The sequence below is a fragment of the Nipponia nippon genome, unplaced genomic scaffold (genome assembly GCF_047370975.1).
Source record: "Nipponia nippon isolate SJK-2023a ecotype South Korea unplaced genomic scaffold, ASM4737097v1 scaffold_55, whole genome shotgun sequence".
In the NCBI taxonomy this organism is placed as follows: Eukaryota; Metazoa; Chordata; class Aves; order Pelecaniformes; family Threskiornithidae; genus Nipponia; species Nipponia nippon.
This window is the reverse complement of record NW_028262375.1, coordinates 91117-110706: the sequence shown is the minus strand read 5'-3', so window position 1 is coordinate 110706 and position 19590 is coordinate 91117. Positions and strand designations below refer to the sequence as shown.

Below are 19590 nucleotides of genomic sequence, written 5' to 3'. Positions count from 1 at the left end.
CAGTCGGTCCCAGTTGCCCCAGTTGGTCCCGGTTCTCCCAGTCAGTCCCGGTTCCCCCAGTCGGTCCCAGTTCCCCCAGTCGGTCCCAGTTCCCCATCCCAGTAACCCCACCAGCTCCAACCCCCTTCCCCACCCAATTCCCATCTCCTCGCCCCGCCTCCTCGGCTCCTGGCCCCGCCCCTCCGCTCCAGACCCCGCCCCTTTCCCGACCCCGCAGCGTATGGCCCCGCCCCTCTACTCCGGGCCACGCCCCCAGTTCCTGACCACGCCCCTTTCACCAACCCCCTCCAGACCGTACCGCGCCCGCAGCGCCTGGCCCCGCCCCCTCGACTCCTGATCCCGCCTTCCGTTCTTGGGCTCCGCCCCTTTCACCGCCCCACCGCGCCTGGCCCCGCCCCTTTCACCGCCCCTCTCCAGACACTACCGCGCCCGCGACGCCTGGCCCCGCCCCCGGGCGCCCGGCCCCGCCCCCGGCCCCGCCCCGCGGCGCCATGGCGGTGTCGGAGGCGGCGGGCGGTTCGCCCTGGGCCGTGGCCGCTCCGGGTCGCGCCGGGCCGGCAGCGGGAGCGGGAGCGGGAGCGGCACCGGGAGCGGGTCCGGCCCCCGCCGCCGGCCCCGGGCCTTGCTGGGCCGCCGTGCTGGCCTGCCTCAGCCTGGCCTGCTCCTACGTCGGCAGCCTCTACGTCTGGGGCAGCCCCCTGCCGCGGTACGGGGCGCTGGGGGGCAGCGGGGGGGTCTGGGGGGGTACCTGGGGGTCTGGGGGGGTACCTGGGGGGATCTATAGGGTACCTGGGGGGTCTGTAGGGTACCTGGGGGGCCTGGAGGGTACCTGGGGGCGTCTATAGGGTACCTGGGGGCATCTATAGGGTACCTGGGGGGGTCTGTAGGGTACCTGGGAGGGTCTGGGGGGTACCTGGGTAGTCTGGGGGGATCTATAGTGTGCCTGGGGGGGCTATAGGGTACCTGGGGGGCCTGGAGGGTACCTGGGGGGATCTATAGGGTATCTGTAGGATCTGGAGGGTACCTGGGGGGTTTATAAGGTACATGGGAGGGTCTGGAGAGTACCTGGGGGGTCTATAGGGTACCTGGGGTGGTCTGGGGGGTACCTGGGGGGATCTATAGGTTACCTGTAGGATCTGGAGGGTACCTGGGGGGTCTATAACGTACCTGGGAGGGTCTGGAGAGTACCTGGGGGGATCTATAGGGTACCTGGGGGGTCTGAGGGGTCTATAGAGTACCTGGGGGGATCTATAGGGTACCCGGGGGGTCTGAGGGGTCTATAGGGTACCTGGGGGGATCTATAGGGTACCTGGGGGGGTCTGGAGGGTACCCACGGGGGGTCTGGAGGATCTAAACAGTACTTGGGGGAGTCTTTAGGGTACCTAGGGGGGTCTGTAGCATGGCTGGGGGTGTCTGGAGAAGTCTATAGGGTACCTGTGGGAGGTCTGAAGGGTCTATAGGGTACCTGGGGGGGGCCTGGGGGGTCTGTAGGGTACCTGGAGGAAGTGGGGGGGGTCCTGGCGGGGCTTATAGGGTACCTGGGGGGTCTGGGGTGCGTTGAGGGTACTGGGGGCTTATAGAGTACATAAGGGGGGCTGTGGGGTCCCAGGGGAGCTCCTCGGTGCCTGTGGGGTGGGGGTGCTGTCAGGGGCAGCCCCCCCACCCCGCACTGACCCCCCCGGCCGCAGGGACCACCCCTCCGTCATCAAGCGACGTTTCACCAGCGTCCTGGTGGTCTCGGGGCTCTCCCCGGCCTTCGTCTGGCTGTGGAAGGAGCTGACGGGCATCAAGGTGAGGTGGGGGGGGACCCCAGTTTGGGGGGGGGACGGGACACAGGACGGACACCCCAAGCGCTGCTGACCCCCCCTCTCCTCCCCGCAGCCGGACACCCCGCTGCCGGCGCTGCTGGGGCTGCGCCTGGAGGGGCTGGTGCCGGCCACGCTCCTGCCGCTGCTGCTCACCATGGTAGGTGTGGGGCTGGGGAGGGGGCGCCGCGCTCCTCCGGCCCCCCTGACCCCCCCTCGCCCCCCAGATTCTCTTCCTGGGACCCCTCATCCAGCTCTCCATGGACTGTCCCTGGCGCTGGCTCGACGGCGTCCGGGTGGCTTTCGGTGAGGGGGGGACGCGACTCGGGGGGGGCCGGGGGCCAGCGGGTGCGGGGTCCTAAGTAAGGTGGCGGATAACGGGGTGGGGGTTTTGGGGGGCAGCGGCGGGTTTTGGGGGGGCGGTAAGGGGCCGTGGCGGGTTTCGGGGGGTGCTTGGGGATTTGAGTGGCTTAATGGCGAGTTTGGGGGCGGCGGAGGTGGGTTTTGGGGGGGGCCTGTTGGGCCAGGGGAACGCGAGCGGGGGCGGCGGGTTTTGGGGTCAGCGACGGCGGGTTTCGGGGTGCGGCCGTGCCCCCCCCGCTCTCTCCCGCAGACCCCCGTTTCTGGGCGTTGTGCCTGGGCGACGTCCGCTGGCTGCGGAACCAAGTGGTGGCCCCGCTGACGGAGGAGCTGGTTTTCCGCGCCTGCATGCTGCCCATGCTGGTGCCCTGCACCGGCCCCGGCCCCGCCGTCCTCGCCTGCCCCCTCTTCTTCGGCGTGGGTGAGTGCGGGCCCCCCCGGGACCCCCCCGGGGACCCCCAAACCCACCCTGACGGCTCCTTTCTCGCCCCCCCAGCCCACTTCCACCACGTTATCGAGCAGCTCCGGTTCCGGCAGGGCTCCGTCGGCAGCATCTTCATGTCGGCAGGTACCGCCGGTGGCCGGGGGGGCTACGGGGTGGCTGGGGGGGCCTTGGGGTGCTGGGGGGGGGACCCAAGGGGGATTCAGGGTGAGGAGGGGGTCTGTAGGGTGCTTGGGGGGAGGATGGGGTGCTTAAAGGACATACGGAGTGTCTGAAGGGGGATTTGGGGTTCTCAGGACAATTTGGGGTGTTGGGGGGAATTTGGGGTCTGTAGGGTGGGGTGGGGTGCCCGGGGGGGATAAAGGGTGTCTGGGGGGGCTATGGGGTGCTTGGGGGGGTACGGAGTCTTTGGGGCAGGCTGGGGTGCCCGGGGGGGGTGTGGTGTAGGGTGCTTAGGGGACATTTGGGGTGTCTGGGGAGAAATTTGGGGTGTCTGGGGGTGGGATTGGGGGTGTCTGGGGTGGTGTGGGGAGTCCGGGGGGGATACATGGTTTCTGGGGGGATTTGGGGTCCTCAGGGCAATATGGGGTGTCTGGGGGGCATTTGGGTTTCTGAGGGCAATTTGGGGTGCCTGGGGCGGGATTTGGGGTGGCGGGGGCAGGACTTGGGGTGCCTGGGGGGGACTTGGGGTGTTAGGGACAGGACTTGGGGTGCGGGGGGGACTTGGGGTGCCTGGGGGGATTTGGGGTGGCGGGGGCAGGATTTGGGGTGCCTGGGGGGGGATTTGGGGTGGCGGGGGCAAGACTTGGGGTGCCTGGGGGGGATTTGGGGTGCCTGGGGGGGATTTGGGGTGCCTGGGGGCAGGATTTGGGGTGCCTGGGGGGGATTTGGGGTGGTGGGGGCAGGATTTGGGGTGGCGGGGGGGGATTTGGGGTTCTCAGCCGCCCCTCTCCCCCGCAGCGTTCCAGTTCTCCTACACGGCCGTCTTCGGCGCCTACACGGCCTTCATCTTCCTCAGGACAGGTGGGGCGCCTTCGGGGCTGGGGGGGCCGGGGCGGGGGGGGGGCCGACGCTCGGCCACGCCAATCCCGCTGTGTCTGTCCGTCCGTCCCGCAGGCCACCTGGCGGGCCCGGTGCTGTGTCACTCCTTCTGCAACTCGATGGGGTTCCCGGCGGTGGGGGCGGCCTGGGAGCACCCCCGCCGCCGCGCCCTGCTCCCCTGTTACCTGCTGGGGGTCCTGCTCTTCCTCCTCCTCCTCCACCCCCTCACCGAGCCCGCCTTCTTCGGGGGGGCCCCGGCCTGCGCCCCCCGCCCGGGGGCCCCCCCCGCCTGCTCCTGACCCGGGTGCGGGGCGCCCGCCCCGGCCCCCCACCCCCCGACCCCCCCTTTTTATAGGTGCCGCCGGACAGAGCTCTATTTTTGTGATTAAAGTGCTTTAAGGCTTGGTGCGGCTGGGCTGGGAGGGACTGGGACGCGCTGGGAGGGAGTGGGATGGGACTGGGAGGGAGTGGGACCCACTGCGAGGGAATGGGATGGGACTGGACAGGACTGGGAGGGACTGGGACATACTGGGAGGGAGTGGGACATGCTGTGAGGGACGGGGATGGGACTGGGAGGGACTGGGACCTACTGGGAGGGAGTGGGATGGGACTGGACAGGACTGGGACGTACTGGGAGGGAGTGGGATGGGACTGGGAGGGAGTAGGACAGATTGGGACAGGACTGGAAGGGAGTGGGATGGGACTGGGAGGGAGTGAGACAGACTGGGACAGGACTAGGAGGGACTGGGACACACTGGGAAGGAGTAGGATGGGACTGGGAGGGAGAGGGACAGATGGGGACTAGGATGGGACAGACGGGGACAGGACTGGGAGGGAGTGGGATGGGACTGGGAGAGACTGGGACACACTGGGATGGGAGTGGGACAGACGGGGACTAGGATGGGACAGACTGGGACAGGACTGGGAGGCAGTGGGATGGACTGGGATGGGACTGGGAGAGACTGGGACATACTGGGATGGGAGTGGGACAGACTGGGACAGGACTGGGAGGGAGTGGGACAGACTGGGACATATTGGGACAGGACTGGGAGGGAGAAGGACAGACTGGGATGGATGGGATGGGACTGGGAGGGAGTGGGACAGACTGGGAGGGAGTGGGGTGGGAGCAAGTGGGGGGACTGGGGCCTGCCGGGATTGGGACTGGGATTGACTGGGATTGGGCCCTGTTCAGACTGGGACGGGACTGGGGTTGCCCGAGCTCCTCCCGTCCGCCAGGGGGCGCCACTCCGACCGAGCAGGTGCGCTGGCGGCGGCGGCGGGAGAGCCAATGGGAGTGCCGCGTGGGCGTGGCTATCCCGAGCCACGCCCCCCCTTTAGGGACCACCCACCGCTCCTTTCCAGCGGCGCTTTATTCCCTGACGTGACCGCCGTACACCCGCTCCGGCCACGCCCCCCCGCGCCGCGGGCCACGCCCTCCGCGCCGCAAAGCCCCGCCCCTCCCGGCGCCCCCGGGTCCTGCCGCCCGCCGGCTCCGCCGCCCCGTCCCCGCTTAGGGCGGGTTCTCGCAGTCCCGATCGTGCTCGGCGTGGGCGCCGCCGCCGCCGCCGCCGCCGCCGCCGCCGCGGGTGGGCGGCCCGTGGCTGTGGGCCTTGCGGATGTGGCGGTAGAGGTCCCCGGACTGGGTGTAGCTGCGCAGGCAATGGCGACACTCGTAGGGCCGCTCCCGCGTGTGCACGGTGGCGTGGCGGCGCAGGGTGTAGGAGCAGGAGAAGGTTTTCCCGCAGGTGGGACAGGTCGGAGCCTCCTCGGTGAAAAGCCCGAAGCCCCCGCGCCCCTCCAGCGGCGGCAGGAACAGCGGCTCCCGCAGCGCCGGCAGCCCGAAGGCCAGCGGCTCCCCCGCCGCCTCCCCGAAGGCCGCGGGCCGCGGGGCGCGGGACGGCCCCGGGAAGAGGCCGGCGGGGCGGCGGGCGCCCGCTTCGGGCTCCTCGTCGGAGATGACGATGGCCTCCACCTTGACGGCGGCGGCGGCGGCGGCGGGCAGCAGCCCCCCGGGGGCGGCGGGCGGCCAGGGCCCGGCGCAGAGCCCCCCCGGGGCGGGCAGCTCGCCCCCGGGGAAGGCGGCGCTGGGGGCGGCCTCCGTCGAGCTGCTGGGGCTGGGGAGGGGGAGCTCCGGCGGGGCGGCGCGGGGCCACTCGCCCTCCATGCCGGGCTGCGTGGTGTCGGCCACGTCCACGCGAGGCACCGGCGGCTCGGGGGGGAGCGCGCCCGGCTCCTCGCCGCCCCCAGCCTGCGGGGCCGGGCCGGGGAGGGCCGGGAGGGGACCCCCGGGGCTGGGCGGGCGCTGCTGGGGGGCGGCGGGGGGCAGCGGGGGGCTGCCGGGGGCGTCCTCCTCCTCCTCCTCCTCCCGTTTGGTGCTGTCGGCTTCGGCCGGCGCCCGCGCCTGCAGCTTCTTCTTGCAGAGCTTGACGACGTCGTTCATGTGCAGGTAACTGGCGGCCGCCAGGACGTCCTCCAGCGGCGTGGCGGCCAGCGCCAGCCGCCCCTCGTACATGAACTCCAGCAGCAGCCCGAAGGCGGGCGGCGTGACGATCTCGCTGTTCAGGCAAACCAAGTCGCCTCTGTCCAACCGTTCGGCGTAGCACATGTGGAAGAAAGCGCTGCAGGCGGCCAGGACGGCCCGGTGAGCGGGGAAGGGGGCGCTGCCCACCAGCACGGTGCAGTCGCAGAGGAAACCTTGGGCCCGTTGCTCTCGCAGCCCCCGCAGCAGCTGCCGGCTGTGCTCGGGGAACTCCATGGCGGCCCTGGGGGGGCTCTGCCGGCCTGCGGGGGGGACGGGGGGGGTCAGCAGGGCCTGGACGGGGACAGGGCCGCGGGGGGCCGCTGCCATCCAGCCCCGGTAGGGCCTGTTCAGCCCCCTTCAGCCCCAGTGGGCCCCATTCAGCCCCGTCCAGCCCCAGTGGGCTCCCCGTTCATCCCCATTCAGCCCCGTCCAGCCCCGGTGGGGCCCGTCCAGCCCCATCCAGCCCCGTTCAGCCCCGTCCAGCCCCGGTGGGGCCCATTCAGCCCTGTCCAGCCCCATTCAGCCCCGTCCAGCCCCGGTGGGGCCCGTCCAGCCCCATTCAGCCCCGTTCGTCCCCGTCCAGCCCCATTCAGCCCCGTTCGTCCCCGTCCAGCCCCATTCAGCCCCGGTGGGGCCCGTCCAGCCCCATTCAGCCCTGTTTAGCCCCGGTGGGGCCCATTCAGCCCCGTCCAGCCCCGTCCAGCCCCGTCCAGCCCCGGTGGGGCCCGTCCAGCCCCATTCAGCCCCGTTCGTCCCCGTCCAGCCCCATTCAGCCCCGGTGGGGCCCGTCCAGCCCCATTCAGCCCTGTTCAGCCCCGGTGGGGCCCATCCAGCCCCGTTCAGCCCCGTCCAGCCCCGGTGGGGCCCGTCCAGCCCCATTCAGCCCCGTTCGTCCCCGTCCAGCCCCATTCAGCCCCGTTCGTCCCCGTCCAGCCCCATTCAGCCCCGGTGGGGCCCGTCCCGGTTCCGCGCCTCCCCCGTCCCCGCTCACCACAAAGCAGCGGCCTGGCGACGCCCCGCCCCCTCCGCGCTGATTGGCATCCTCCTCCCTCCCACCCACCTACCGGCTTCTCCCCTTCCCATTGGCCCACTCGCCTGCCGCTGAAATTAGAGCCGGGGCGAAGCGCGTGAGCGGAGCATGTTGATTGGTCGGCGCCTCCCGCCACTCACGGCGGCGGGATGATGATTGGCTCCTGAGGCCGCCCCTCCCGGAAGAGGCGGGCCGCGGGTGTCAGGGCCGTGGTTGCCATGACCACGGGGGCGGGGCGTTGCCGGGGAAGCCCTCAGAGAGCGGCGGGGGGGGGCCCGGGCCGGGGGGGAGTTCTGATTGGGCGCTCAGATGTGTCACTCAGCTTTTCCGCGCTGTCATTGGTCTGCCCTTCCCCCCTACGCGTGTGTCCCCGCCTCTTCCCTACCTCGCGCTCTGATTGGCGCCAGGTCCCATCTCTCATCCCCTCCCGCGCAAATCACAGGAGGGAGGGGGCGGGGCTACGGTCTCCCCGGCAACCAGGTGGGGGCGTGCCCGAGGGGGCGGGTTGGTTGGGCGGGGCTCCCTTCAGCCAATGGGAAGCGGTGGCGTGGGGCCAGGGGCGGGGTGAAGGGTCAAGTGCGATCCAAGATGGCGGCGGCGCCGGGGAGGTGAGCGTGTGGCGGGGGAGGGGGGGGCGCTGCGGCCGGGACCCCCCCCCCCCCAGCCCCCGGCGGGACCCCGGGACCCCCCCCCACCGCGGCGGGACCCCCCCCCGGGCCCGGGCTGCGGCCGAGCCCCCCGCCGCCAGGCTCTCGGGCCCGCTGCCCCCCCCCGGCCCCTTCCCCGCCGTGGCGGAGGCGCGGCCCTGCCCTTCGCCCCGACCGGTTCCCCCCGCTCCCCTCCCCGCAGGCGGCGGCCGGCGGCGCTGCTGCTCTGGGCCGCCCTTTGCCTCGGGGCCGCCCTGGCCGTGGACCGGAGCAACTTCAAAACCTGCGAGCAAAGCGGATTCTGCAGGTGGGTACCGGGGGGGGGGGGGTCCCGGGGCCGGGGGGGGGGCCGCCGGGCCCGGGCCGGTGCTCAGGCTTCCCCCCGTCCCCGCCGCAGGCGGCAGCGCGGCCTGCAGCCCGGGCACTCGCCGTACCGAGCCCTCCTGGAGTCCCTGCAGCTCGGGCCCGACGCCGCCAGGCTACAGCTCGTTAATGAAGCCACCAAGGTGCGTACGGGGCCGGGGAAGGGGACGCAGGGGACCCGGGGGATGGAGAGGGGGACCCGGGGGCCGGGGAAGGGGACGCAGGGGACCCGGGGGCCGGGGAAAGGGATGTGGAGGCCAGGGAGGGGGACGTGGGGGACCCAGGGGCTGGGGAGGGGGACAAGGTGCTTGGGGAAGAGGACAGGGGGGCCGAGGAGGGGGCCGGGGGCCCGGGGAAAGGGGGATGGAGGCCAGGGAGGGGGGCATGGGAGAGCCAGGACCCGGGGAGGGGGACGCAGGGGCTGGGGAAGGGGATGGGGGGACGGGGAGGGGACGGGGGGCTGGCACCGTCCTGCTGACGCCGTTGTCCCTGTCCCCTCCAGGTCCCGCTGCTGCTGGAGCTGTGGGGGCTGCAGGGCAACATGAGCCGCATCCGCATCAAGGAGCTGAACCCGCTGCGGCCGCGGTTCGAGGTGCCGGATGTGCTGGTGGCGGAGCCGCCGGTGGAGCGGTGAGCGCCAGGGCAACGCCGGGTTGGGGGGCGTGGGGGGGGGGGGGGGCGCAGCCGCTCTCAGCACCCACCACCCGCTTTCCCGGCAGGCTGGCGGTGACGGGGCGGGACGAGGGGAGCCTGGAGCTGTCGTTGGGCCCCTCGGGGCACCGGTTGCTGGTGACGGAGAAGCCGTTCCGTATGGATCTGCTGCAGGGCCGGGAGCTGCTCTGCAGCGTCAACGCTCGCGGCCTCCTCTTCTTCGAGCACCTCCGCCGCCGCCGGGACTCGTGAGTACGGCGGCGGGGGGCGGCTCTGCGGGCGGGTGGGACCGGCCCCCCTCCGTGTTCCCCCCCTCCCCGGGGCACCCACAAACCCCCCCGGGGATTTTGGGGGGCCCGGCTGTCCCCGCTCCCCGCCGGTGAAGGTAAACCCCGGGGAAGGGCGGGGGAACGGCAGCGCTCCGAGGACCCCCCGAGAGGGAGGGCAGCCCGTGGGGAAGGAGAAGGGGGGTGGGGGAGAGCCGGGCCGGGGCTGCGTCCGTCTGTCTGTCCGGCGGCTCCTCGCACTGACTCTCGCTGTGTTTCTGTTTCTGGCTGCGCTTCCCCCCCATGCCCGCGCCCCAGTTTCTCGGATAAAGTTAGTAGCTCGGTCGGTAGCTTGTGGGATAAGATCAAGACCCTTTTCCATAGGTAAATCTGTGGCTTCTGCTGCTGTCTCTGCCCCCCCCGCCCCCTCCCTGGGCCCCCAGCGGGAGCCCCGGCCACGGGCCGGCGTCCCCCCGTAGCCCCCCGGGCCAGGCAGGCCCTGGCGGGAGGGAGGAGCTGGGGACAGGAGCAGCCGGGGCCGTCGCCGTCCCCGAGAAGCGAGGAGCTGCCCCCCACCCCGAGCGAGCTGGGGGGGGTGGTTTGGGGTGCTCTCCCCATTTCGGGGTCCCAGTGCCTGCCGGGGTGTCCTGTGTGTCCCCCCCCCCGTCCCCCTCTGCGAAACTGCTGCGTGCGTGACTCCTGCCTGCGGCGACCAGGGCAGCCCGTAACCGTCCCCATCCCCCCCCCTTCCGCAGGGACACCCCCAGGGAGCCCCCAGCGGAGGAGGGGGCGGCTGCCGAAGGGCAGGAGGAAGCCGCCGCCAGGACGGAGGACGCCGGCAACCAGAGCGAGAAGGTATTATGGGGAAAGGGGGCCTCCGGGCGAGGCGCTGGGGGGCCAGCAGGGAGATGGGGCCCCCCCTTTCCTTTGGGAGAGCCCCCTCTCCCCACCCATCGCTAACGGCGACGGCCCCGTAGCCCACGGAGGCCACGGCCGAGGCCGCGGAGGAGCCGGGCTCCTGGGAGGAGACGTTCAAGACGCACACGGACACTAAACCCAACGGTGAGGCCCGTCCCGCGGCGGCCTGGGGGGCTGGGGCGGGGTGGGGGCTCCCGGTTTCATCCCCCGCCTTCCCCGTTCCGCCGCAGGGCCCGCTTCGGTGGGGCTGGACTTCTCCCTGCCCGGCTTCGAGCACGTTTACGGCATCCCCGAGCACGCCGAAAGCCTGCGGCTCCGCACCACCGAGTGAGCGGCGGGGAGGGCGAGACGGGGGGGGTGACGGTGGCACCGCGGGGGGGGACGCTGACCCGCCTGGCCTCCCGCAGGGGGGGGGACCCGTACCGCCTCTACAACCTGGACGTCTTCCAGTACGAGCTCTACAACCCCATGGCTCTTTACGGTTCCGTCCCGCTCCTGCTGGCGCACAGCGCTCGCCGAACCCTCGGCATCTTTTGGCTCAACGCCGCCGAAACCTGGGTGGACATCAGCTCCAACACCGCCGGCAAGGTGCGGGGCGGGCGGTGAGGAAGGGGGGATCCTGGCGGGGGGCCCGGCGGGGGCCCTGACGCCCCTTCCCCGCCCGCAGACGCTTTTCGGGAAGCTGCTGGATTACATGCAGGGCGGCGGGGAGACGCCACAGACCGACGTGCGCTGGATGTCGGAGAGCGGCATTGTCGACGTTTTCTTGTTGCTGGGCCCCGCGCCCGCCGCCGTGACGGGGCAGTACGCCGCCCTCACCGGTACGCCGCGGGGCGGCCGAACAGGGAGCGAGGGGGGGGCCGGGGACCCCGCTCCGAGCCCCCGCTGTCCCCCTCGCAGGCACCCAGGCGCTGCCCCCCCTTTTCGCCTTGGGTTACCACCAGAGCCGGTGGAATTACAACGACGAGGAGGACGTGGCGGCGGTGGAGCGGGGTTTCGAGGAACACGCCGTCCCCTGCGACGTCCTCTGGCTGGATATCGAACACGCCGACGGCAAACGCTACTTCACGTGGGATCCCAGTAAATTCCCCCGGCCCCGCGCCATGCTGGAACGCCTGGCCGCCAAGAAACGCAAGGTGGGGGACCCCCGCCGAGGGGTTGGGGGGCTGCAGGACCCCCGCGGGTGCTGACGTCTGTCCGTCCGTCCCCCCAGATGGTCAGCATCGTGGATCCCCACATCAAGGTGGACAGCGGGTATCGCGTCCACAACGAGCTGCGCTCCCGCGGCTTCTACGTCAAAACGAAAGACGGCAGCGACTACGAGGGCTGGTGCTGGCCGGGTGAGCGGGGCTGGGGGCCAGCGCGGGGGGCCAGTGGGAGCCGGAGGGGGGCCACCACACTGACCCCTCTGCTGTCCCCAGGCTCCGCCGCGTACCCCGACTTCAGCAACCCCGAGATGCGCGCGTGGTGGGCTTCCATGTTCGCCTACGACCAGTATGAGGTAAGGAGCCCCCCCGGAGGGGTGCGTGGCCCCCCCACATCACCCACAGCCCCCCCGGCAGGCGTGCGGCCCCCCCAGAGTCACTGTCACCCCCCCCAAGTTGTCGTCACCTCCCCCTTGTTGCCCTTTTGCTCTCAAATTGCCGTCGTCCCCAACTGCTCGTGTCCCCCCCAAGCTGTTGTTCCCCCCCCACCCCTCTGCCCCCCATTTTCCCCTCCCTCGCCGTTTTCGCCCCCCTCCCTCGCCGTTTTCGCCCCCCTCCCAGGGCTCGACCGAGACCCTCTTCACCTGGAACGACATGAACGAACCCTCGGTCTTCAGCGGCCCTGAGGTGACGATGCACAAGGACGCGGTGCACCACGGTGGCTGGGAACACCGCGACCTCCACAACCTCTACGGCCTCTACGTGGTGAGCACGGCCCCCCCGGTGCCCCCGCGCCCCCCACCCGCGCTGGGGGGGGGGGTCTCTCGCAGCCTTTTTTCATCTCCCCTCCCCACGTTTCCCGCAGCAAATGGCGACGGCCGAGGGGCAGATCCAGCGCTCGGGCGGGCAGCGCCGACCCTTCGTGCTGAGCCGCGCTTTCTTCGCCGGCTCCCAGCGTTACGGTGAGGGCGGGGGTCCGCACCGGGGACCCCCCCGCGTCCGTGTGCGCCCCCCACAACTTGACGCTCCCACCCGCAGGCGCGGTGTGGACGGGCGACAACACGGCCGAGTGGGAGCACCTGAAGATTTCCATCCCCATGTGCTTGAGTTTCGGTTTGGCCGGCCTCTCCTTCTGCGGCGGTGAGCGAAGCCGGGAGCGGGGCCGGGGGGGAGCTCGGCGCGCCGGTGCGGGGCCGCCCTGAGCCCCTCCTGCCCCCGCAGCGGACGTGGGGGGCTTCTTCAAGAACCCCGAAGCGGAGCTGCTGGTGCGGTGGTACCAAGCGGGCGCTTTCCAGCCCTTTTTCCGCGCCCACGCTCACCTGGACACGGCGCGCCGCGAGCCCTGGCTTTTCGGGGAGGAGAACGCGGCGTTGATCCGCGCCGCCGTCCGTCAGCGTTACGCTCTCCTGCCTTACTGGTACACCGCTTTCTACCACAGCCACCGCCGCGGGGTGCCTGTCATGAGGTGAGCGGGCGCGGGGGTCCCCGGGGGTCCCCCAGAATCCCCCCCGCCTGTGTCCGTGACGCCCAGCCGTCCCCCAGGCCGCTCTGGATGGAGTACCCCGAGGACACCGCCACCTTCGCCATCGATGACCAGTACATGATCGGTGAGGGGGGTTCCCCGCGGGGTTCCCCCCACCCCTGAGGTGTCCCCAACCCCCTCAGGGGCCCCCCCCGTCCCCACCCGGGGTCCCCCCACCCCAGCGCTGACCCAGGACCCCCCCCATTTCCCCAGACAGGGCGCTGCTGGTGCACCCCGTGACGGAGCAGGGCGCCCGGGGCGTGCAGGTCTACCTGCCCGGGAAGGGAGAGGTGAGCTGAGGAGGGGGCTGTGGGGGTTCTGCAGGTTTGGGGGGGCTCTGCAGGCTTTGAGGGGGGGCTGTGGGGGTCCAGACCCCCACGCCCCCCCCAAAACTGCATTTTGGTACCCCCAGGTCTGGTATGACGTCACCTCCCACCAGAAGCACCACGCGCCCCAGACGCTCTACGTGCCAGTGACCATCAGCAGCGTGGGTGATGGGGATGGGGGGTGTTTTGGGGGGTCTTGGGGGCTCTGGGGGGGTTTTGGGGGGTCTGGGCCCACCTCTGTCCCCCCCCTTCTCCCCTGCAGGTGCCGGTGTTCCAGCGCGGCGGCACGGTGGTGCCGCGGCAGGAGCGGGTGCGCCGCTCCACCGAGTGCATGCGGGGGGACCCCTTCACCCTCTACGTGGCCCTCAGCCCCCAGGTGAGTGTGGGCCCCCCGAGGCCCCCCAAGCTCCCCAGCCCCCGCCCCCAGCCCCCCTGAACCCCGCCATTGCCCCCCCAGGGCACGGCCGAGGGCGATCTCTTCCTGGACGACGGGCAGAGCTTTGACTACGAGACGAAGGCGCGCTACCTCCACCGGCAATTCACCTTCGCCGGCAACACGCTGACGGCCAGGTACCCCCCCAAACCCCCCCGGGCCCCCCCTCAGGGCCCCTCCTGGACCCCCCCGGACCCCCCATCTCCTTCCCCGCAGCTCTGCGGACCCCCGGGGCTCCTTCGACACCCCGGCTTGGCTGGAGCGCGTGGTGATCCTGGGCACGGGGAAACCGGCCGCCGTCGTTCTCCGTCCTGCGGGTGAGTAGGGGGCTCGGGGGGGGGGGACGACCGGGGGGGTCCTGGGGTGGGGTAGACCCCCACAACCCCCCCCAAACCCCCTCTACCCCTCCCCCAGATGGCCCCGAGACCCGCCTCGACTTCCAGCACGAGGCCGAGACCTCCGTCCTCACCCTGCGCAAGCCGGGGGTCCGCATCGGCGCCGACTGGGCCATCGTCCTGCGATAATGCGGAGGGGGGGGGCTGCTGCCGGGGGTGGGGCCCCCCCGGGCCCCCCCACAGCCCCCCAGGACCCCCCCCCGGGGGCAGGGGATCCCCCCCCCCCCCGTGCCCCCTCGGCTGCTGTAGCGGGGGTTTGTCCCCCCTGGTTGTTGGGGGGGGGGGCGCTGCCTCTGACCCCCTTCTCCCCCCCCCCCCGTGTGGGGGTAGGGGCTGGGCTGGTGGGGGATGGGGACCAAGGCTCTGCGTGCCCCCCCCGGCCCCCGTTGTGCCCCCACCCCCTCCCTTTTTCCTGCCCCCTCCCGTTTTCTCCCCCCTCCCCCCAGCAAATGGGGGTCAGCTGGGGATCGGGGGGAGCCCCCTCCCCCCCTCAACGTGGGGCCGGGGGGGGAGGGGGGCTGAGCGGGGACGGGGGGGGGAGGGGCGGCCCCGCGCGGAGTTTTGATAAAAGACAAATAAAACTAAGGAAAAACAAAACAAAAAAAAACCCCAAAAACTGCTGTTTGGCGGGGGGGGGGGGGGGCGGCCGGAACCCGGCAGCCGGGGCGCGGGCAGCAGCCGGACCCCACGTGGGCGGACCCGACGCCGGAAGTGGCGGCCGGAGCGTGGTTGGGAACGGACCGGAAGTGGCGGCTCGGACCGGAAGTGCCGGCCCGGCCCGGCCCGGCCCGGTCCGGCGGAGCCTTCGCGGCCCCGAACCGGTCCCGGCCCCGGTTCCGGTCCCAGCCGCGGGCCCGGTGCGGCCCGGTCCGGCCCCCGTCCATCCCCGGTTCCCCCTCCGGCCCCGGCCCCGCCGCGGTGAGTCCCGGCCCCGTCGCCATGGCAACAGCGCCACGTCCGCACTCCTTTACTGGGGGGACTGGGAGCACTGGGGTGTGTTGGAGGCACTGGGGGAGCACTGGGAGGGGGCTGGAGGCACTGGGGGGAGCACTGGGGTATGTTGGAGGGACTGGGGGGGACTGGGAACACTGGGGGGGTGTTGGAGGGACTGGGAGCACTGGGGATGAGTTGGGGGGACTGGGAGGAGCACCGGGGGTGTTTTGGAGGGACTGGGGGGGACTGGGAGCACTGGGAAGGGGGTTGAAGGCACTGAGGGGACTGGGAGCGCTGGCGGATTGTTGGAGGTACTGGGGGGAGCACTGGGGCTGTTCTGGAGGGACTGGGGGGTACTGGGAGCACTGGGGATGTTTTGGAGGGACGGGGGAGGACTGGGAGCACTGGGAGGCTGTTAGAGGCACTGGGGGGAGCACTGGGAGGACTGGGAACACTGGGAGGCGTCTGGGGGACTGGGGGGAGCATTAGGGTGTGTTGGAGGGACTGGGGGGACTGGGGCGGGCTGTTGGGGGGACTGGGAGCACTGGGGATGTGTTGGAGGAACTGGGGGAGGAGACTGGGGAAAGCACTGGGAGGGGGTTGAAGGCACTGAGGGAACTGGGAGCACTGGCGGATTGTTGGAGGTACTGGGGGGAGCACTGGGTTTGTTTTGGAGGGACTGGGAGCGTTGGGAGGCTGTTGGAGGTACTGGGGGGAGGACTGGGAACACTGGGAGGTGGCTGGGTGACCAGGGGGAGCACTAGGGTGTGTTGGAGGGACTGGGGGGGACTGGGAGCACTGGGAGGGCGGTTGGAGGGACTGGGAGGACTGGGGATGTGTTGGAGGAACTGGGGGGGGGAGTGGGGAAAGCACTGAGGGGGGACTGGGAGCACTGGGAGGGCGGTGGAGCCACTGGGGGGGTGTGAGGGACTGGGAGCTCTGGGGTGTGATACAGGCCACGTACTGGGGGGGTGGAGGCTTACTGGGATGTACTGGGAGAGAGAGAGAGAGCTGGGTGTTGGTACTGGGCAGGCTGGGGGGGGGGGGGGGGAGGCCAGGCTGGGGGGCTCCGAGGCAGGCGCCTGAGGGCCCAGCCCCCCCCCAGCCCCCTCACGCCCCCCCCGCCCCCCCAGCCCCCGCCCCCCCCCCAGCGCCCCTCCCCCGCCGCGCTGCCATGCGGGTGAAGCTGAAGAACGTTTTCATCGTCTACTTCGTGGTGTCGCTGGTGGGGCTGCTCTGCGCCCTGCTGCAGCTCGGTGAGCGGGGCTGGGGGCGTCCCCCCCCCCCCGGCGCCGCCCTGGGGGGTCCCGGCCCCCCCCCCCCCGGCTCCCTGACCCCCCCCAACGCGTCCCTCCCCCCCAGGGCAGCCCTGCGACTGCTCCCAGCGGCTGCGGGCCGAGCGACGGCGCGGCCGGGCCCGGGACCGGCTGCTGGTGGAGCTGCGGGGGGGGGGGGCCCGGGGGGAGCCCCGGGCGCAGGGCGGGGGCCGGGCCCTCCCCACCATCTACGTGGTGACCCCCACCTACGCCAGGTGAGACCCCCACCCCCAAAGTCCCCTACAGCCCGGCCTGGCCCCCCATCCCGCCCAGTACAGCCCAGCGTGCCCCCCAGACCCATTTCCTCCCCATCCCGCCCAGTACAGCCCAGCCTGGCCCCCCCAGACCCATTTGCCCCCTCCATCCCACCCAGTACAGCCCAGCCTGGCTCCCCCAGACCCATTTGCCCTCCCCATTCCACCCAGTACAGCCCAATTTGGCCCCCCAGACCCATTTCCCCCACACAGCCCAGCTTGGGCCACCCCCAGCTTGATCTGCGCCCCCACTGCCCCCCCGATCTCCTTGGCTCCAGCACCCCCCAGCCCCCCGTGACCCCCAGCAGCCCCCCAGGCCCCCTCCCAGCCCCCCAGGACTCCCCCAGGAGCCCCCCGTGACCCCCTGGACCCCTCCCAGCCCCCCCATGACCCCTAGCAGCCCCCCAGCACCCCCCTAGGACCCCTCCCAGCCCTGCTGTGGCCCCTCCCAGCCCCCCTGTGACCCCCAGGACCCCACCCAGCCCTCCCATGACCCCCAGCAGCCCCTCAGGACCCCCTATCACCCCCTCATGACCCCCCCGGACCCCCCCAGACCCATTTCCCCCCCCCCCGCAGGCCGGTGCAGAAGGCGGAGCTGGTGCGGCTGTCGCAGACGCTGTTACACGTGCGGGCGCTGCACTGGGTGGTGGTGGAGGACGCGGCGGCCCCCACGGCGCTGGTGGGGGGGCTGCTGGCCGGTAGCGGGGTCCCCTTCACCCACCTGAACGTCGAGACCCCCCCCGAACGTCGCCGCCGCCCCGGGGACCCCCCCTGGTTGCGACCCCGCGGCGTCGAGCAGCGCAACCTGGCGCTGCAGTGGCTGCGGGAGACGCGGGCGCCCGGCGAGAGCGGCGTGGTTTACTTCGCCGACGACGACAACACCTACAGCCTGCGGCTCTTCGAGGAGGTGGGGGCCCCCCAGACCCCCCTGACCCCCCCAGACTCCCCTAATTCACCCTAGAGCCCCCTTAATTCCCCCCCAAACTCCCCCCAGAGCCCCCAAACTCCCCTAACACCCCCAGAGCCCCCCGATCCCCCTCCCATGCTCTCTAGAGCCCCCCATTCCCCCTAAACCCTCCTGAGCCCCCCAGTTCCCTCTAAACTCCTGCCAGAGCCCCCAATTCCCCCCAACTCCCCTACCCCCCCAGAGCCCCCAATTCACCCCAAAACTCCCCTAGAGCCCCCCCAGTTTCACTCTAAACTCCCCTACGGCTCCCAGTTCCCCCTAAACTCCTCCCTAACCCCCACAATTTCCCCCCAGAGCCCCCCAATTCCCCCTACATTCCCCTAACCCCCCGAGCCCCCCTCGTCCCCCCCAAACTCCCTTAACCCCCCTAGAGCCCCCCAATTCCCCCCAAACTCCCCTAAAGCCCCCCAGAGCCCCCCTCGTCCCCCCCAAACTCCCCCTAACCCCTCAAATTCCCCCCCCAAACTTTCCTAATGCTCCCTAGGACCCCCCAATTCCCCCCAAGCCCACCAGAGCCCCCAAATGCTCCTCCAAACTCTCTTAACCCCCCTTAGAGCCCCCCAATTCCCCCTAAGCCCCCCAGAGCTCCCCAATTCCCCCCAAACTCCCCCCGCACCCCTCAAATTCCCCCCAACCTCCCTTAACCCCCCAGAGTCCCCCAATTCCCTCCCAAGCCCACCAGAGCCCCCCCATTCCCCCCAAACTCCCTTAACCCCCCTAGAGCCCCCAATTCCCCCCTACCCCCCAGAGCTCCCCAGTTCCCCCCAAACTCCCCCCGAGCCCCCGGACTTTTCCGTTTTGCCCCTCAACACCCAGCCTGCGCCTCTTGGAGGGGCCGTGCTGCTCCGTGGGCCCCCCTCGCTCCCCCTGAGCCCCCCAACCCTCCCCAGCCCCCCCATTTCCTCCCCCCCCCCCCTTCTGACGACCGCTTTCCCCCCCCGCAGATGCGCAGCACCCGCGGCGTGGCCGTCTGGCCGGTGGGGCTGGTGGGGGGCCTCCGTTTCGAACGCCCGCTGGTGGCGGGGGGCCGGGTGGTGGGTTTCCACACCGCCTGGAAACCGGAACGTCCTTTCCCGTTGGATATGGCCGGCTTTGCCGTGGGATTGCCGCTGCTGCTGGCGCGACCCGCCGCCCGTTTCGACCCCCAAGCCGAACGGGGCTACCTGGAGAGCAGTTTGCTGGGGGGGCTCGTCTCCCCCGCCGAGCTGGAGCCCAAAGCCGACAACTGCACCCAGGTGGGGGACGAGGGGGACCCTTGGGGGGGGGGGGTCTGGGGTCCCTGGGGGTGGGGTGGGCGCTGAGGGGGTCCCCTGGGGGCGGGGGGTGACAGGACAGGGACGCTGGGGGGCTCGTTGTCTGGTGAAGGGGGTGCATGGGCCAGGCTGGGGGGTTATGGGGGGCGCAGGCTGGGCTGGGGGGTGCTGGGGGGCACAGACTGGGCTGGGGGCATCCTGGGGGGCGCAGGCTGGGCTGGGGGGGTGCTGGGGGGCACAGACCGGGCTGGGGGGGGGTCTTGGGGGGCACAGACTGGGCTGGGGGGTGCTGGGGGGCACAGACCGGGCTGGGGGGGGGTCTTGGGGGGCACAGGCTGGGCTGGGGGGTCCTGGGGGCACAGACTGGGCTGGGGGCGTCCTGGGGGGTGCAGGCTGGGCTGGGGGGTGCTGGGGGGCACAGACCGGGCTGGGGGGGGTCTTGGTGGGCACAGACTGGGCTGGGGGGTGCTGGGGGGCACAGACCAAGCTGGGGGGAGGTCTTGGGGGGCACAGACTGGGCTGGGGGTGTGCTGGGGGGCACAGGCTGGGCTGGGGGGTGCTGGGGGGCGCAGGCTGGGCTGGGGGGTCCCCAGGGGGTGCAGGGCACGCTGGGGGGGCACAGGGTGCACTGGGGGGGCCCCGCTGACGTCGTGCCCCCCCCCCAGGTGCTGGTGTGGCACACGCGGACGGAGAAGCCGAAGCTGCGGCAGGAGGAGCAGCTGCAGCGCGAGGGACGGGGCTCGGACGCCAACATCGAGGTGTGAGGGACCCCCCCCCCCCGCCGCCGCGCCCCCGTGCCCCGGCACCGCAGGGACCCCCTTCCCGGGGACGCATCGGACGCGGGGACGCCCCCCCGGGGACACTCGGACTTTATTTATCGACAGGGCCCCCCCCCATCTTTCCCACGGGGCTCCAAGTGTCATCTCCGCAATAAAATCTCCCGCTCCGTCCTCATCCGTGTCTGGGGGGGGGGGGAGACCCCACTCCGGGGGGGTGGGCGCC

At 71.8% G+C, this 19590-nt stretch overlaps 4 protein-coding genes across 8 annotated transcripts; 3 read left to right on the top strand and 1 right to left on the bottom strand.

The window, feature by feature from the left end:
* Positions 1 to 451: 451 nt before the first annotated feature.
* RCE1 (Ras converting CAAX endopeptidase 1) lies at positions 452 to 4052 on the top strand. Of its 3 annotated transcripts, XM_087735332.1 has the most exons (8): positions 453 to 706; positions 1689 to 1791; positions 1882 to 1965; positions 2033 to 2111; positions 2419 to 2586; positions 2662 to 2733; positions 3568 to 3630; positions 3724 to 4052. In XM_087735332.1, the coding sequence occupies exons 1-8, from the start codon at positions 492 to 494 to the stop codon at positions 3945 to 3947; spliced, it is 1008 nt and encodes a 335-aa protein (XP_087591458.1). In that variant the 5' UTR covers positions 453 to 491; the 3' UTR covers positions 3948 to 4052. The 3 variants fall into 3 exon arrangements, with proteins under 3 accessions (XP_087591459.1, XP_087591460.1, XP_087591458.1); XM_087735333.1 differs by lacking the exon at positions 1882 to 1965 and having other exon boundaries at positions 452 to 706; XM_087735334.1 differs by lacking the exon at positions 2419 to 2586 and having other exon boundaries at positions 452 to 706.
* Positions 4053 to 4713: 661 nt separating this feature from the next.
* ZBTB3 (zinc finger and BTB domain containing 3) lies at positions 4714 to 7192 on the bottom strand. The gene is made up of 2 exons (XM_087735326.1): positions 7161 to 7192; positions 4714 to 6429 (listed from the first exon to the last, which is right to left on the bottom strand). The coding sequence occupies exon 2, from the start codon at positions 6401 to 6403 to the stop codon at positions 5159 to 5161; it is 1245 nt and encodes a 414-aa protein (XP_087591452.1). The 5' UTR covers positions 6404 to 6429; positions 7161 to 7192; the 3' UTR covers positions 4714 to 5158.
* GANAB (glucosidase II alpha subunit) lies at positions 6152 to 14160 on the top strand. 3 transcript variants are annotated; one of them, XM_087735313.1, is made up of 25 exons: positions 6152 to 6289; positions 8049 to 8153; positions 8244 to 8352; positions 8712 to 8839; positions 8929 to 9108; positions 9445 to 9510; positions 9882 to 9981; positions 10104 to 10188; positions 10275 to 10371; positions 10452 to 10632; positions 10712 to 10865; positions 10945 to 11180; positions 11258 to 11384; positions 11466 to 11545; positions 11811 to 11954; positions 12055 to 12151; positions 12228 to 12329; positions 12411 to 12654; positions 12732 to 12796; positions 12925 to 13001; positions 13124 to 13198; positions 13300 to 13413; positions 13495 to 13607; positions 13687 to 13787; positions 13885 to 14160. In XM_087735313.1, exons 1-25 carry the CDS (start codon positions 6252 to 6254, stop codon positions 13992 to 13994), a joined length of 2928 nt encoding a protein of 975 aa, XP_087591439.1. In that variant the 5' UTR covers positions 6152 to 6251; the 3' UTR covers positions 13995 to 14160. The 3 variants fall into 3 exon arrangements, with proteins under 3 accessions (XP_087591439.1, XP_087591437.1, XP_087591438.1); XM_087735311.1 differs by lacking the exon at positions 6152 to 6289 and adding an exon at positions 7746 to 7807 and having other exon boundaries at positions 13885 to 14159; XM_087735312.1 differs by lacking the exons at positions 6152 to 6289; positions 9445 to 9510 and adding an exon at positions 7746 to 7807 and having other exon boundaries at positions 13885 to 14156.
* Positions 14161 to 15923: 1763 nt separating this feature from the next.
* B3GAT3 (beta-1,3-glucuronyltransferase 3) lies at positions 15924 to 19542 on the top strand. Its single transcript, XM_087735343.1, has 5 exons — positions 15924 to 16054; positions 16161 to 16329; positions 16945 to 17275; positions 18280 to 18570; positions 19254 to 19542. Exons 1-5 carry the CDS (start codon positions 15973 to 15975, stop codon positions 19350 to 19352), a joined length of 972 nt encoding a protein of 323 aa, XP_087591469.1. The 5' UTR covers positions 15924 to 15972; the 3' UTR covers positions 19353 to 19542.
* Positions 19543 to 19590: the final 48 nt, after the last annotated feature.

What these genes read in the sequence shown, in the direction of transcription:
- GANAB (XM_087735313.1), top strand. Translation starts at nt 6,252, where the DNA reads ATGTGGAAGAAAGCGCTGCAGGCGGCCAGGACGGCCCG. An exon ending in TCGCCTACGACCAGTATGAG is followed by an intron (nt 11,546 to 11,810) that starts GTAAGGAGCCCC and finishes CCCCCCTCCCAG; the next exon opens with GGCTCGACCGAGACCCTCTT. An exon ending in ACCTGCCCGGGAAGGGAGAG is followed by an intron (nt 13,002 to 13,123) that starts GTGAGCTGAGGA and finishes TGGTACCCCCAG; the next exon opens with GTCTGGTATGACGTCACCTC.
- RCE1 (XM_087735332.1), top strand. Translation starts at nt 492, where the DNA reads ATGGCGGTGTCGGAGGCGGCGGGCGGTTCGCCCTGGGCCGTGGCCGCT. An exon ending in TGGGGCAGCCCCCTGCCGCG is followed by an intron (nt 707 to 1,688) that starts GTACGGGGCGCT and finishes CCCCGGCCGCAG; the next exon opens with GGACCACCCCTCCGTCATCA. An exon ending in CGGCGTCCGGGTGGCTTTCG is followed by an intron (nt 2,112 to 2,418) that starts GTGAGGGGGGGA and finishes TCTCTCCCGCAG; the next exon opens with ACCCCCGTTTCTGGGCGTTG.
- B3GAT3 (XM_087735343.1), top strand. Translation starts at nt 15,973, where the DNA reads ATGCGGGTGAAGCTGAAGAACGTTTTCATCGTCTACTTCGTGGTGTCG. An exon ending in GTGACCCCCACCTACGCCAG is followed by an intron (nt 16,330 to 16,944) that starts GTGAGACCCCCA and finishes CCCCCCCCGCAG; the next exon opens with GCCGGTGCAGAAGGCGGAGC. An exon ending in GCCTGCGGCTCTTCGAGGAG is followed by an intron (nt 17,276 to 18,279) that starts GTGGGGGCCCCC and finishes CCCCCCCCGCAG; the next exon opens with ATGCGCAGCACCCGCGGCGT.
- ZBTB3 (XM_087735326.1), bottom strand. Translation starts at nt 6,403, where the DNA reads ATGGAGTTCCCCGAGCACAGCCGGCAGCTGCTGCGGGGGCTGCGAGAG.